The sequence below is a fragment of the Euleptes europaea genome, chromosome 1, assembly GCF_029931775.1.
Source record: "Euleptes europaea isolate rEulEur1 chromosome 1, rEulEur1.hap1, whole genome shotgun sequence".
Lineage (NCBI taxonomy): Eukaryota > Metazoa > Chordata > Lepidosauria > Squamata > Sphaerodactylidae > Euleptes > Euleptes europaea.
The window spans coordinates 114070822-114086838 of record NC_079312.1 but is presented as its reverse complement, the minus strand read 5'-3'; the positions used below and the strand labels follow the sequence as shown (position 1 = coordinate 114086838).

Genomic DNA, 16017 nt, shown 5'->3' with positions numbered 1-16017 from the left:
GGACCAAGCTGGGGCAAATAGCTGCATAAGATGCTGAGTCCATATTTTCTGTAGAGGAAAAGTCAAGAATCTTCATTATTTAGTAAGAAGCAAGAACTGGCAGGTGTTGGAGCATCCCTGTGTAAAACCAGAAGAAGAAGAAAAAAACACATGCTACGTCTACTTCCCTAGCCAAGCAAGAATTAGGATACAAAGATGAGAAACAAGGGCAAAACCTGAATGGGCATTTCCAGGGGGCAACTCCTCCAGCAGCTGGACACCAGCTCAGAAAGCGCATCAGAAAAACCTGAAGCAGAGGCATTGGCCAGCATGTAGCATGTTGCACTTTGTGGGAGCTAAAAGGTTACTCTTGTACAAGATCTGCTTCCCCTGCTAGTTTGTAGCTACTGGAGCTACATTTAGTCCAAGAAACCATTCTTCTGGAATAAACATGGTCGCTTACAACTATTTAAATAATTCCAGCTTGAACAACATGAAAACAGGTATGCTGGTTGAGAACAGAGACCTGGGTTTTTTTTAGGATGGTTTGAAAGTTTGTGAATCCATTTTTGGGGTGTTTGGCAGGTTGTTCGCTCTGCTCCTTACTAACCATACAGGGCAGCACAGTTGGCTCTTCACAGACGTGTGTTCTCACACAGCTTGATTTGAGTTCTGCCGACACCCCATCCTTGCTGAGTAACTACTCCGCTCAACAGGCAGTCGTTTAAATAGACAGATTGCTCACACAATCATATAAATCAGTCATCAGTGAATGCTGTGTTTCGTTAAAATCCTATCCTTTGCTGCTCATCGAAATAGTGGCACTAAGGGCCACCAGTCGGTTCGAATCAGCAGCATCTTTGTACATGCTCAGTTCTGGGAAAGCCCAGCGCAAACCAGTTTGACAGGTGCTCGCGGCTGCTCGGCATGAACCGAACAGACCTTGTGATCAGCCGACATCTTATTGCCACCTTCGAACACAGTATGTTTGACAGTTGAACGTGTTCGCAGTGAAATTTGCAGCATCCCCTCTTTTAAATAAGCAAATACCATACCAAAGAGTTGAAGAAATCACCCCCTAGTAAACTCTCAATTAATGCTGACTTTAATCTGTAGAGGACATCAATCTGAGATCTTCCATGTTTGTAAGGAATGTATGCTCTCCTTTATAAGCAGCCTTGTATTCCTCTTTGTGGTTCCCATTCTGAATGGCTCCGTTCCTTCAGTGGATGTTTGACAGGCATCATTTCTGCTTCTGGTCATGCCTGTCAGCCTTGCATCCTTGACATGTTTAATGCCAACAAAGAATGCTAAAGTTTTTCCAGAGGAGATTTAAACTCTGGTTGCTCAAAGAGAAAACAGGTTACCTGCAAGTAGCTTAATTCCCAAATCACTCCTCCAACTTTCCTGGGGTTTGAATCCTTGACGAGAATTGGGGCAGTTGTCTGACCCGCATCATTTGAACGCCCCAGCTGCTTGCACAAGGCATTGCTCTAGCTCTTGCCACATTGAGAGGAGATGGAATGATGGGAGTGCTCCAACAGGTACCGCTGAGTAGGAAATGCTATGGCTAAGTTCACCTGATTCTCCCTCTCAAAAGTATTTCGCTGAAGTATTTCGAAGACCTGTAATGGTAAGTGATTTTTATTCCTAATGCTGACTGCACCATTGACTCGTAGAAGTCTGTATTCCAATAGGTGCCTCAGTTTCTCTCATCCCGCTTCCCAGAAATGGAAGCTCAGTGGTGAGTTTTGTTTATGCTGGAAGCCTGGAAATAAAGCTATGTATGCAGGCCTTTTGGCTGTGAATGTTTGGGGTCAGAATGGGCTTTCTACCTTGTGAGCAGGCAGGAGAAAGGGTTGGGTGTGGGAGAAGGGTGGGTTAGGTATCTCCTTCCCCAAGGCTATGTGTGATATATAATGACTGTGTCTCTTGTCTTATCTTCTTTCCATGCTGTCTCTTTATACTGTTCTATATTGGCGCAACACCCTCTGAAAATGTCATCCAATCAAAATGCACTATGAAAAATCCATCTGTCCATCCATGAACCGGTCTGTGTGTCCATGCCAATGAATATTTCTGAACTTCCCTGCCCTTCTCCCTCTCCCATCACCAAAAACAAAATCACTACCTCCTGCCTTTCTCCGTTTGCTGGTTGGGAATTCCACTCGCGGTATTAAAATGCCCACCCTTCCCTGACTTCCTCTGATCCTCTCCATCTCAACATTTGCATCTAGGATCCGGTTGGTTACTTTCTGAAGCCTTACGTGCTTTATGTTCATGGAGAGCATCTTCATGGCACATTGCATGTTCTTTTTGAGCCAAAGATGCCTGCAGAATATTGGCCAGCTTGCTGTTCCAGCCTCTACCCCCAGCCCCACTTTCTGTTGCTCGTTTTATCTTACTCAGATTCAGTTTAACTCCATGGAAAGGTTGGGTTAGTGGAGAGATTCTACAGCCTTAGCAGTGGCATTCTCTAAAGAGAGAGTTCCATTTTGTCTGAGATGTGTAAAAGGTTAGGCCGTCCAGAAAGCTGGATACCCAAAAGAAGAAAAATAGAGCTACACCAAGCAACGTGTCGGCCAACCAAAAAAAGGGGGAAAGATGCAAGGTGACCGGTGACAGCTTTATTGTCATGTACATCCCCCTACGCGTTTCACTATTAAAGCTTCATCGGGGGGGGATCTATGAAAAAATACTTTTGCAATAAATATAACTAATAGAAGAACCACGAATTTTAAAAAAATTACTAACTATTCAATTTTATATTAATTAAATGTTAATTACAAAATTATCTTGTCTTTTTAATTAATATAAAATTGAATAGTTTGTAATTTTTTTAAGATGTGGTTCTCCTCTTAGTTATATTTATTGTAAAATTATGGTTTCATAGATTTCCCCCCCCCCCCCCAATGAAGCTTTAGTAGCGAAACCTGTAGGGGCTGTACATGACAATAAAGCTGTCACCGGTCACCTTGCATCTTTCCCCCTTTTTTTGGTTTTGCTGAGCTGGATACCTAAGCAGACAGGTAACTGCATCTGCAACTGGGGGAGTGAATCACTGATGTGGTTGGAACGGGATAGTGTTAGATCCAGTGGTTGTTCCAATGATGGTAGTTACGGATATAGATCTTTCTCTTCTTCTCTCCACAGCTGTCCTTTCCAGCCCCAGGGAAGCTCATTCCCAGAGTCACTTGCCCGTGCATGAACTAATGGTCACATGGGTTGGGGCACAGCAGTGAGGAGGAGGGAAAGGGGGCAGAATCACTCCTGTCCTCCCTCTTCCTTCAGTGCAGCTCTGCTGGTGGAAGAGGGTGGAAAGGTGATTTTGTCCCCTTCCCCCCACCATCCTCAATGCAGCCTCCCAACTCACATGGCTATTAGTCTACGCAAGTCCCTTGATTCTGGGAATCAACTTTCCTGGGGTTAGGGAGGTCTGTTGTGGGGAGGGAAAGATCTATGATCTTTGCATCCATGGATCATTTCGATCCAACCCACAGTATTCTACTATTGTAAGTAAATTCCTACCAGCTGCTTTCCTAACTGCTCAAATCCTTGTCCCTTCTCAAAGTCCAGTTACTGGAAACTCCCCCAAACATCCTGGGCATCCTGAGGCAGGCAAGAGGAAAGCAGACCCCCAGCAAGGCAGGTGCATGGTTGCTCTACAGAGGGCCACTTTGGATGAGATCACAGGCCTGCTTCTCACTTTACGACCCCAGTGCCTCTTGACAATTTTAATAGACATCGCTCTCGTCACTGACCAAATATCACATGACACAATCCCCAAACTCAAAGCTTTTCAATGGAGGCAGTGTATATGCTTTTTTGAAAGACATTACATCGCAGACAGTGACTTGCTGACACCTGCAAACTGCACATGAATGGTGGTTAATGCAGGTTGCCCAGTCAATAGGATGATTTATAGGAAACATTTCCTTCTGTGCCCCACCCCTCCATACTACACATATTCTTATATAAGGGTGAGGGTACCATCTGGTTATGCTGCATATCATCGACTGATAAGTGACAGAGGAATAAACACACGTTTGAATCGGCCCTCAATGTGTATATCTGAGGAAGGCAATGGCAAACCACCTCTTCTTAAACACTTGCTTTGAAAACCCTATGGAGATGCTGTAAATTGGCTGTGACTTGATGGCACTTTACACACACACATGTCTATAGGCAGGATAGGGTAGATAAAAGGGCATTTCCTTCCTAATTACCTCCATAAACGCACACAACATCTCTGCATAACAAAGTGCATCCTGCTTAGTTCTGTACACACAGGGATGTCTTCTCATTTAAAACCATCTGCATATAATCTTCCAGAGAGCCTGCGTGGTGTAGTGGTTAAGAGCAGTGGTTTGGAGCAGTGGACTTTAATCTGGAGAACCGGGTTTGATTCCCCACTTCTCCACATGAGTGGTGGACTCTAATCTGGTGAACCGGGTTGGTTCCCCCACTCCTACACTTGAAGCCAGCTGGGTGACCTTGGGCCAGTCACAGTTCTCTCAGACCTCTCTCAGCCCCACCCACCTCACAGGGTGTCTGTTGTGGGGAAGGGGAAGTGATTGTAAGCCGGTTTGATTCTCCCTTAAGTGGTAGAGAAAGTCGGCTAAAAAACCCAACTCTTCTTCATCTTCTTCCCACAACACAACAGCGTTAGATGGCCTCTGTATAGCCTCTTTCCTTGTATCACTTAGAATGCATCACACATACTTTTGCTCTTGACCCACTCACCTAAACACGGTATCCAACAGTGTGACCTTTTATGCATGGCTCTTTCCCTCACAGTCATCCCTCCAGTGACTTCAGGCCTTTGTTTTGATTATGCATGCCATTTTCGAATGTCAGAGGTTGCCTTGCTCTCCCCTTGTGTTTCCGCGCGTTTTCAAATTCGTGATAAAACAGGTCCCTGAAAACACGGGCAAAATGTGCAGAAACACAGGGGGAGAGTGAGGCAACCTGTGAGATTTGGAAATGTGACACATAATCAAAACAAGGCCCAAAGTCGTTGGAGGGGTGAAAGCGAGGGAAACAGCCATGCATAAAAGGCCTGTGAGGCCCCACACTCTTTCAGCTATGCTTGTGCATTCCCTGGCTAGGTCAGTTAGGACAAAACTAACCCTTGCAAGAAGTAAAAAACCATTTCTTATTTTCTTCTGTGTTGGAAATTTGCCTGATGCCCATTTAGGAGAACTGAGAAGGAATGTTGGCTTATGCCTTTGAGTCAGTTGTGAAGGAGAGATCCATTTTTGACTCTCGGGGGCACTTTCAATGTTTCTTCTCTAGCACAGACATCCCTCTTTGATACTAGTGTTTGAGGATGAATGTAGACATAAGTAAAGAATAATTTCACGTAAGAATCTTTCATGTCTTTGACAAAAATAGGTACCACATGTCCACACATGTGCATCTCATGTGTAGCAATGGAGTTTGTGAAATTGATAGGCTGAGTGGGTGTGATGGGTTGGAAGGCTCAGTTGCTGGATAGGAGTTTACAGTCCAGATTCTATGTTAGTTTGTGTGGGGCTAAAGCTATGTGCAGGAGTGGTTGATGGTTATGAAGGGATCTGGAGCCATAGGGAAGCTTAGAGGTAAAGTGGACAGAGAAACAGGAATCTAAAACTTAGGGAGCTGAAGCAAAAGGGGACGTGAAAAAAGAAAAACTTTGTAGTGCTTAAGATCAGGAAGGGCTATATACGTGAGGAGGAGAAAGGAGTGGTAGGAAAGGTGTTAAGGAAGGAAGTGGGATGACATAGACCAGGGGTGTCAAACTCATTTGTTATGAGGGCTGGATATGACATAAATGTCACTTGGTCGGGCCATGGCAGATCATGACTGGAAGGGGTGGCTGCCTCGGCTGCCTCGTGGGCCAGATAAGAACTCGCAAGGGGCCAAATCTGGCCCACGGGCCTTACGTTTGACACCCCTGACACAGACAATGAATATGAACCAGGGAATCAAGGAAACATGGGGTTGTTAACTCCAAAGTGTAGATTCCGCCAGTTGTGGCCTATACTCTCACTGGAGGATTGCAGCCTGAAAATGGCAAAAAAGCAAGGTCGGGGCCAAAATTTAGCAACCAGCCAATTCTTTGGCTGTAAGTTTCTAGTCCAAAGATACATGCAAAGAGAGTGTTGGAAGTGATTAGCAGGGGGAGAGGGAGAACAAAGCACTGGCATGCTATGTAATTTCCAGTAGTCAGAGTAGGTGTAGCTTTCCCACTGACAGTGAGCACAGCTTCCTTGTTTGTCTCTCTTCTTCTTTGCACGAACATCATTCTTTTTGTTGGCCTTGCATGAACCGAACCTGGAAGTGAAGAAACAGGTTTTGCTCCTTTGGATGCAGCCCTGCAGTGACTCCTGTTACTCCGCCATCATGCATGTGTACTGGATTCCCTGTTACATGACCAGCTTTTGGGGAGGGCTGGAGAGAGATGGGCTTACAGCTTCTGGGAACATACGCAAAGGGAACTTCCAAAGAAAGGGGAGAACGCAGCAACCAGCTGCTGTTGGGAAGAAGGGCCTTCAAGGACTACGTGGAAATCCTTGGCCGCAGCGTCTGATGTCCTTTTGTGTCCACTGTGTAATCACATTGCAGTTCCTCGATATTTGTTTTGCAATTACAGAACAAGGCACACTTCACACCAAGTATATGTCAAGCACTCAGATCAGTCTCTTGGCATGTGTAATGTCTGAGTCCTCTCTCTGTGTCTCTGTCTCTCTTCCTCTCATGCAATTCCATCGGGGCCTTATGCACCTGGTGCCCCAGACCATGTCTAGGGGTAGGTGGTGCAGCTGCAACTACATTCAGTCCTGTGACACATATTGCACAGATATCTTAGCACACACAAAGGACCAGATCACTTCCACTGCTCGGTGCATAATCACTGAAGCCACACGGCAGAACCTGTGGATCTCTTAGAACCACCTACGCCTCACGTGTTTACCGGTGCTCTTCTTGAACACGCAGCGAGTCACCAAAGTCTAGCTCCAGTGTGCTCAGCTTGAGAACCCAGCAAAAGTCATGCCTGAATTAATCCTTGACCATTGATTGTGGGGCTAAAGCTCTTGAGCAAGGGCTATTGCCCAGGGAGGGACTTTACACTGGCTAACAGAAGGCTTGGATTTTGCATCTTGGTTAGATTCTCTTTTCTGTGCTGACTGAGTTGACTTTAGGAAAGACCGGAAGGGCCATTTATGCATGACTGTTCCTCGCGGTCACCCCGCCAACTACTTCGGGGAGTTGCTTTGATTATGTTTGCATTTTCTGACCGTCATAGGTTGCCTTGCTCTCCCCACATATTTCCCCCCGTGTTTTCTGGATGCTGGCAAAATACAATTCCAGAAAACGCTGGCCAAACACACAGAAATGCACGGGGAGAGCAAGGTGACCTCTGACAGTCAGAAAATGCAAGCATAATCAAAGCAAAGCCCTGAAGTAGTCGGCGAGGTGACCACAAGGAAAAAGCCATGCATAAATGGCCAAGGTCTCTTGAGCCAATGGCACACACACAGAAAAGAGTACATTGTCCCAAGTCAGGTGAGATAGTCCAGGAACTCCAGCGCTCATCTCCCAGAAATGTTGGGCATCTATAGCTCTCAAAAATGGGGCTGCCAGCCCTCGAGCAGTGCTCAAAGAGGAAATAGCATAGTCACATTGCAATGTACTCCCTACGTCCCAGAAGCTTTTTTGCCATCTCCTCTGAAGCGGAGAGATACAAATGCATCTTGGTGAACCCCACAGGAATGTGTTCTTTTCCTGCTTTACCAGAGGTACGAAACCTTCATTTAGCTACAAATTGTTTGGTAGTGACCATTCCTTCAGGTCCCTGGTGTCGCCACCATGTTGGGTGCACAGGGCAGATGCATTTGCCATGCAAACCGTTCTATGCGATTGCAAGTCTCTGACAAGCCCTTCTCCCAGCTGTCCTTCTCTTCCTCGCTGGCACGTCTCGCTTTCCCTTTCCCCTAGATCTTGTATGCACAGAACATGTGTGATGTGAGGCCACACAATAATGTTCTACCTGCTTGTCGTGTCAAAAAATTATCAGTGCATTTGGTTGTTGGTATCTTTAACAAACAAACAAAAAAATCCTGTATTAATGATCAATGGTTGATTTTTCCCAAATAGATTATTCCATCTTTATTTTCCAAGGGAATGGGTGGCCTTATTATCATGCTCGTTATTTTCACGTGGGTGATTCCCCCCTCCCTTTCCATGCTGTTCAGTCGTCCTTACTAATCTTACTAATCACTGCAGGGTTGGTTGGGGTTTGTTTTCTTGCCAGTCTCCCTGGTTCTGCTGCCATCGCTTCCTGAACCCGATCCCTCTTATGCCACTTTCCCTTCACCTCCCCAGAACAACTTCATCAACCTGAGTTTCCTTAGGCTATTCCGAGCTGCCCGCCTCATTAAGCTGCTCCGTCAAGGCTACACCATCCGCATCCTGCTTTGGACCTTTGTCCAGTCTTTTAAGGTAACTATAAAGGGCTTCCAGGTTGAGTTACTAACTCTGGGAGCCTTTGGGATTTGACAGGAGTTGGGGGAGAAAGGGGGTGGTGGACATCCCCGTGCTGTGGTCTTAAGAGGTAACAGTAAGATACATCCATCCCCATGTCGAGAGCCAGCGTGGTGTAGTGGTTAAAGAGTGGTGGTTTGGAGTGGTGGACTCTAATCTGAAGAACCGGGTTTGATTCCCCACTCCTCCACGTGAGCGGTGGACTCTAATACTGGCCTCCCTAGGCCTTTCCCCCTTCCCACTGCTGAGCCCTTTCCCCCATTTTAGGGGGAAGGCAAGTTCCATTTATCAGGCTGCAGACAACTAATATGTGATTTTAGCACCATCAGAGGGAGTTACTACTCCTTCATTTATTGGAATGATTTGGGTTATTTTAAAATGTATTTAAATTATATTCTGTTTTATTGATTTTATTCTGGATTTTGTAAGCTGCCTGAGCCCAGCTTTTGGGCTGGGGAGGGTGGGGTAAAAAAATGCAATTAAATAAATAAACAAATAATCTGGTGAACTGGGTTGGTTTCCCCACTCCTACACATGAAGCCAGCTGGATGACCTTGGGCTAGTCACAGTTCTCTTGGAGCTTTCTCAGCCTCACCTACCTCACAAGGTGTTTGTTGTGGGGAAAGAAAGGGAAGGAGATTGTAAGCCAATTTGATTCTCCTTAAAAGGTAGAGAAAGTCAGCATATAAAAACCAACTCTTCTGCTTATTCTTGATCTGCCTTTTGGATCATCTGTTCATTACCTAGTTACAGAAACGTTGAATCCTGACTTCTCTGTTATGGTGCTGATCCTTATTCACGCAGTTTTACATAGGCTCATCCTTTTTAGATGGGTCAACAATTGCTGCAAGATTTATGTAGCCCAGGTAGGATGTGGTGGTGATAATGGTGGGGCAACAATACAGCCTAAAGCACTCCCTTTCATTCATCCAGTGGGAACGAGCATTACGTCAGAAGCAAGGAAGCCCTGCTTCATAATAATCATATTCCCAGCACAACAGGTGTAACCGGGTGAGAATACTGAAGCTAGAAAGCAGTAAACGTACACTCATTTTTTCCCTCCACTAGGCCCTTCCATATGTGTGCCTGCTGATTGCAATGCTCTTTTTCATCTATGCCATCATAGGCATGCAGGTAAGTGCTGATCAGCTTCAATCTGTGCTGGCAGCAACAGACCAAGAAAGGGATCTTGGGGTGGTAATGGATAGCTCGATGAAGATGTCACCCAGTGTGCAGCTGCTGTGAAAAGGGCAAATTCCATGCTGGCCATAATTAGACAAGGAATAGAGAATAAAACTGCTGCTATCATACTGCCCTTGTACAAATCTGTGGTGAGGCCACACTTGGAATACTGTATAGTTCTGGTCACCACACCTAAAAAAAGATATTGCAGAGCTTGAGAAGGTGCAGAAAAGAGCAACCAAAATTATCCGGGGGCTAGAGCAACTGCCCTATGAGAAGTGGTTAAAATGCTTAGTGCTGTTTAGCTTGGAAAGAAGGCAGTTAAGGGGAGTCATGATTCAGGTCTATAAAAGTATGCATGGTATGGAGAGAGTGGACAGGGAGAAGCTTTTCTCCCTCTCTCGTAATACTAGAACACGGGGTCATCTGCTGAAGCTGGAGGGTGAGAGATTCAAAACAGATAAAAGGAAGTATTTCTTCAGACAACACATAGTTAAATTGTGGAACTCCCTGCCCCAGGATGTGGTGATGGCTGCCAACTTGGAAGGCTTTAAGAGGGTAGTGGACGTGTTCATGGAGGAGAGGAGTATTCATGGCTACTAGTAAAAATGGATACTAGTCATGATGCATATTCTCTCCAGGATCAGAGGGGCATGCCTATTATATAAGGTGCTTTGGAACACAGGCAGGACAATGCTGCTGCAGTCGTCTTGTTTGTGGGCTTCCTGGAGGCACCTGGTTGGCCACTGTGTGAACAGACTGCTGGACTTGATGGGCCTTGGTCTGATCCAGCAGGGCCTTTCTTATGTTCTTACATTTAGTCCCAATCAGCCTCATTCCCTGCATGCTGCCATGCCTTTGGCACAGCACAGGATCATTGACACTATTGACTCTGTGCCAGAGACCTTTGGACAAAGCAAAGCAAGGTCTAGCATGGGGCAGGTACTGTGGCCTCTGCACTTACACAAGGAGGCATAGAGCAGCACTCCCAGTTCTGCCCTTTCATTTCTATTTTTATAGCAGCATTCTATGCTGCCATGCCTATTGCCAGTACAGGACAGCCTTGCCTTTTCTGATAGCTAAAGCAAAGCTTTACATAATCACCTGAGCTTTATGTGTCACTAAACTGTCCCTGGATTTCCTAAATCTCTACAACTAAATGAATTGTAGAGCCCCATGGAGCAGAGTGCTAAGCTGCAGTAGTGCAGTCAAAAGCTCTGCTCACGACCTGAGTTCGATCCCAACGGAAGTCGGTTTCAGGTAGCCGGCTCAAGGTTGACTCAGCCTTCCATCCTTCTGAGGTCGGTAAAATGAGTACCCAGCTTGCTGGGGGTAAAGGGAAGATGACTGGGGAAGGCAATGGCAAACCACCTCGTAAACATAGTCTGCCTAGGAAACGTTGGGATGTGACATCACCCCATGGGTCAGTAATGACCCAGTGCTTGCATAGGGGACTACCTTTACCTTTAAATGAGTTGTACCCACTCATGTTGACAAATGACCAGTTCTGCAAGCATTAGCTTTTCTACTACTGGATGGCAACTTCTAGGAGCTTACTATTTCCAGAACACTTAACATTTGTATCGGCATGTATTTTATTGTTATTTGTTTGATGTCATGTCTTCAGGTGTTTGGTAACATTGGCATTAAAGATGAGGATTCTGCAATCAATGAGCACAACAACTTCCGCACATTCTTTCAAGCCCTGATGCTTCTCTTTAGGTGAGGCTTATCCCTAACTCTTCCCTAGGGAACTCATACTGATCCTGCAGTTTACCCACTTGGCCTAGCCAAGTCTCCCCAGTGCCTTGGTCAGCTACTGTGCCTCAAGGAAACTGAATGTGTTTCCTTAATGTGTGAGAAAGCCTTTCGTACATTACTTCCTACACCCACACAAAAGTGCACTTGTATTACCAAGCTTCCAGATCAGTCATTTCATTTCAGTAGTGTGTAAGCCCCCCATTTTGCATGCACACCTTTGGCTCAGTGGTAGAGCATCTGCTTGGCATGCAGAAAGTCCCAGGTTCAATCCCCGGCATCTCCAGTTAAAGGGACTAGGCAAGTAGGTGATGTGAAAGACCCCTGCCTGAGACCCTGGAGAGCCGCTGCCAGTCTGAGTAGACAATACTGACTTGATGGACCAAGGGTCTGATTCAGTATAAGGCAGCTTCATGTGTTCATGTGATGAGGGGGTTTGTTTGTGTCAGCGAAGCTGGGAGCAGTACCGTATGGGGTCTAGACTCTGTCAAGAGACTAAACTCCTAGCAGAGTCACTCAAGACAGAATGGTCACAGTTGAGACACCAGATGAAGATGTGTCCACCCCCTTCAGGGATCCCCTTCAGGGATCTATGGTCACATCCACAGAAGAGAACAGGCAGTTCCAGTGGTGATGGGGGCGGAGGAATCCTTGAAGGTTAGCTACTGAGCAACAGCAGTAGTGGAAGGTGACACTGGCGGAACATCTTTCATAGACAACGGCAGTGCCACTACAGCTAACCCTGGTTAGTAATGCGCAGAAGAAGGCACTGGTAAACCACTTCTGACCAACCCTCACCTTGAAAACCCTATGATGAGACAATCCAAAATGAAAAAAGAAGACTGTTAAGGATAGGATGTTTTGGAGAACATCGATTCATAGGGTCGCCATGAGTCGGAAGCGACTCGATGGCACTTAACACACATGCCTAGTGTGCAAGCCCCACCTCTGTGTGGAACCAGTTGTGCTTTTTAGGATTACTGGAGCACCTCATGAGATGGAGACACCTGCCATCCGGCTGTAAGTGGTTCCCTGGTGACCCTTATCTCGTCTTCTTCCTCTTCTCTCGCCCAGGAGTGCCACAGGGGAGGCTTGGCATGAGATCATGCTCTCCTGTCTGAGCGGAAAGGCCTGTGACGAGAAAGCAGACTCCAAAGACAGCGAGTGCGGCAATGAGTTTGCATACTTCTATTTTGTTTCCTTCATCTTCCTGTGCTCTTTCCTGGTGAGTCGAGGGGCGTGGGGAGGACAACACGTGTGGGTGTGGGCGTGCAACGCATGTGCATCTGGTGGTCAGGGCAGTGCATGCCCCTGGTAAGGTTGCTGGCAGACAGTATTTCCAGGTCATAGATTTATAGCACAGTAATGGGCATGAAAGCTGGACAGTGAAGAAAGCTGATAGGAAGAAAATAGATTTCTTTGAAATGTGGTGTTGGAGAAGAGTGTTACGGATACTCTGGACCACCCAAAAAACCAAATCAGTGGGTTATAGATCAAATCAGGCCTGGGCTGACCTTGGAGGCTAGAATGACTAAACTGAGGCTAACGTATTTTGGTCACATCGTGAGATGACAAGAGTTACTGAAAAAGACAGTCATGCTAGGAAAAGTTGAGGGCAGCAGGAAAAGAGGAAAACCCAACAAGAGATGGATTGATTCAATAAAGGAAGCCACAGCCCTCAAATTTGCAAGATCTGAGCAAGGCTGTCAAAGATAGGACATTTTGGAGGACACTGATGTATAGGGTCGCAATGAGTTGGAATCGACTTGACGGCACTTAACACACACACACACACACACACACAATGGGCTGCTGTTACTCAGCTACTGCATGGGATCCAGGTGCCTTTCCCCAGGCAAGTACTGCCTTGGATTTTGGAACACTGTTAGTATACATTTATGTTTTTTCTTAATGGCATTTTAGAGGGTGAGTATTCTTTGCTGTACCAATTGAACACCCAGCAAGTCTTTTAAAAAATGCTAAGTAGGAGCCCCGTGGCGCAGAGTGGTAAGCTGCAGTACTGCAGTCCAAGCTCTGCTCACGACCTGAGTTCGATCCCGACAGAAGTCGGCTTCAGGTAGCTGGCTCAAGGTTGACTCAGCCTTCCATCCTTCCGAGGTCGGTAAAATGAGTACCCAGCTTGCTGAGGGTAAAGGGAAGACGATTGGGGAAGGCACTGGCAAACCACCCTGTAAACAAAGCCTGCCTAGTAAACGGCAGGGTGTGACGTCACCCCATGGGTCCCTCCTCCCATGCATACAAAACACCATCAAAGCTATGTTTTATTAAATCTTGAATGACATAACTATAGTACATTATAGTTATGTGCTGTGGAACACGGGCAAGACAGTGCTGCTGCAGTTGTCTTGTTTGTGGGCTTCCTAGAGGCACCTGGTTGGCCGCTGTGTGAACAGACTGCTGGACTTGATGGGCCTTGGTATGATCCAGCATGGCTTTTCTTATGTTCTTATTAAATGATGAAGCATTGATAAGGATATGGTTTTTATTTTTCAGTTTTTATCTCTGTCACTTCTTTACATCTTCCTGCCCCCTAGGAAGCCATTGGAAATCAGAAATCTCTCTGTTATGTCCCCTAGAATACAGGAGATATCCACTCAGCCAAAAGTTCTGGCAGTAGAGTGGTGTCATTGGCATATGGGCACCTTAGGAGATTGCCTACTTTGTTTCTATGGCTGGTCAACCCTGCTTGTTGATGCCTTTGAAGGATGGCTCTAGCTTTTGGTCGTTGTCACCTCCTCATGCATTGGTGGTACTAGTTGGAAAGGCTTGCTGAAGTTCTGAACCAACACAATCCAGCCCCGCTTCCCTTTCTGCTCAGATGGAAGGCCAATGTACCTTACATAATGTCTTGGTCTTGTCTTCCAAAGAGAGCTAGTGTGGTGAAGTGGTTAAGAGTAGCGGACTGTAAACTGGAGAACTGGGTTGGTTTCCCCACTCCTCCCCATGAAGCCTGCTGGTTGACCTTGGGCTTGAAGCAGGTCAGTGCCTTTCGTGTGACTATGCTCTTGGAATTGTCCCCTTCCTGAGAAGTGGTATGTTATCTAATTCAATTAGTCACCTAATAAGCAGGACACAACTTAATTTACTCACAAAAGTAAGTCTTTTTATTGTGTAACTTCAATGTAATATTTGTGTATATGTATGTATTATAAAGTCTTTAAAGTCTTAAAAGCATATACAAGAATACAAGCAAGTTCTATATACTAAGTAATCTTAAAATCAAACATTTAGAATATAACAGTTCAAGAAGTCTGATTTAGTTAAAAGAATCTGATTCACACTATCTAGAATAAGTGGTTCATACATACCAAGCCAGTATCTTCTGAGATTCTCTTAGTCCTCTTAGAGAGATCTAACTTTTCTAGCTTTCTGCACTCATATATATATATATATATATATATATATATATATATATATATATATATATATATATATATATATATATATATATATATATATATATGTCTCCAATATTAATTAAATAATAGGAGAGTAGAGAATCTTGCTACTTTTCCCATCTGTAAACTAGTCAAGTATCCATGGAGATTTAGTACTCAAGGATACTGCTATCCTTGAGCTATCTAGTTGAGGCTTCCTATAGCACTTCCATATAAGAACTTCCTCCTCCAGCCAAGGAAGTTTGTGGCTAACTTGAAGCCATCCACTATTAGCATTAACAATTACTATTGTCTTTAACAGTCTAATATCAACATCAAATAATCATAAATTGTTATCATAGTATCATATACTTGTAGAGATTCTAATCTCGAGATCATTCATCTTTATACAAAATACATAGCATTTCTATAAGCATGCTTACCTTTCCTTTTATCCCTTAGAAGCTCCTTGAGCAATTGATCTTGAGCAGCATATATCTAGTGTTGGAGGGATATAAGAACTGAAACAAATCTTGCCACTTACAATGTAGCCTTGGGGTCCCTATCACTTAATAAGAAAGGCATTATGTCAGTCACAGAGGCATTGGATTTGTATATTAAAAGGGGGGAAATATAGTGCGATCGAAGTTCCTCGTAAAAGCGGCATTCCAAAAGGGCATGGGCTAATGAGTCAATAGAGCCAGAAAAGCAAGGGCAGATCCTGTCTGAGTATGGTATATTCAGAATTCTGCCCTGCATTACCATAGAAGGGTTAGCATTCAATCTAGCCAAGCAAAAAGCTCTACAGAGACGAGGAGTTGTTAAATAATATGTATAGGCAGGCAGACCACGTGGAGGGGGTATTCCGAAGAACTGGGATGAACAGACACGACGAGCACGAAAAGTAGTGCTGTTATAATCGAGCTCTTTAATGCGCTTTTTAATTTTGGTAAAAGCTTCAGTTTTCCCAAGATCTGATAACATATCCTGCGAGAAGCCCAACAAGTCCAATTTCTCATCTAAGATTTTTTGCCATGAGGATTTAAAAGGGTCATGCTTCAGAGAAGCTAGGAACCCCTCAGTGCTAAAGCACAGTTTAAGGTGTAGTTTAAAGGCGGCCAACCACGCCCTAGCTTCAAGTGACATTTGGCCAAACTCGGAACGAAGAGTAACA

The 16017-nt window shown here is 45.1% G+C and overlaps 1 protein-coding gene across 1 annotated transcript in view; it reads left to right on the top strand.

The window, feature by feature from the left end:
• Positions 1-16017, top strand: part of CACNA1A (calcium voltage-gated channel subunit alpha1 A) — a 259565-nt gene that overhangs the window by 180502 nt on the left and 63046 nt on the right. Inside the window, exons 32-35 of the mRNA XM_056867234.1 lie at positions 8347-8463; positions 9574-9639; positions 11315-11409; positions 12520-12670. Coding sequence (XP_056723212.1) covers positions 8347-8463; positions 9574-9639; positions 11315-11409; positions 12520-12670 — 429 coding nt within the window. The remainder of the gene's footprint in view (positions 1-8346; positions 8464-9573; positions 9640-11314; positions 11410-12519; positions 12671-16017) is intronic.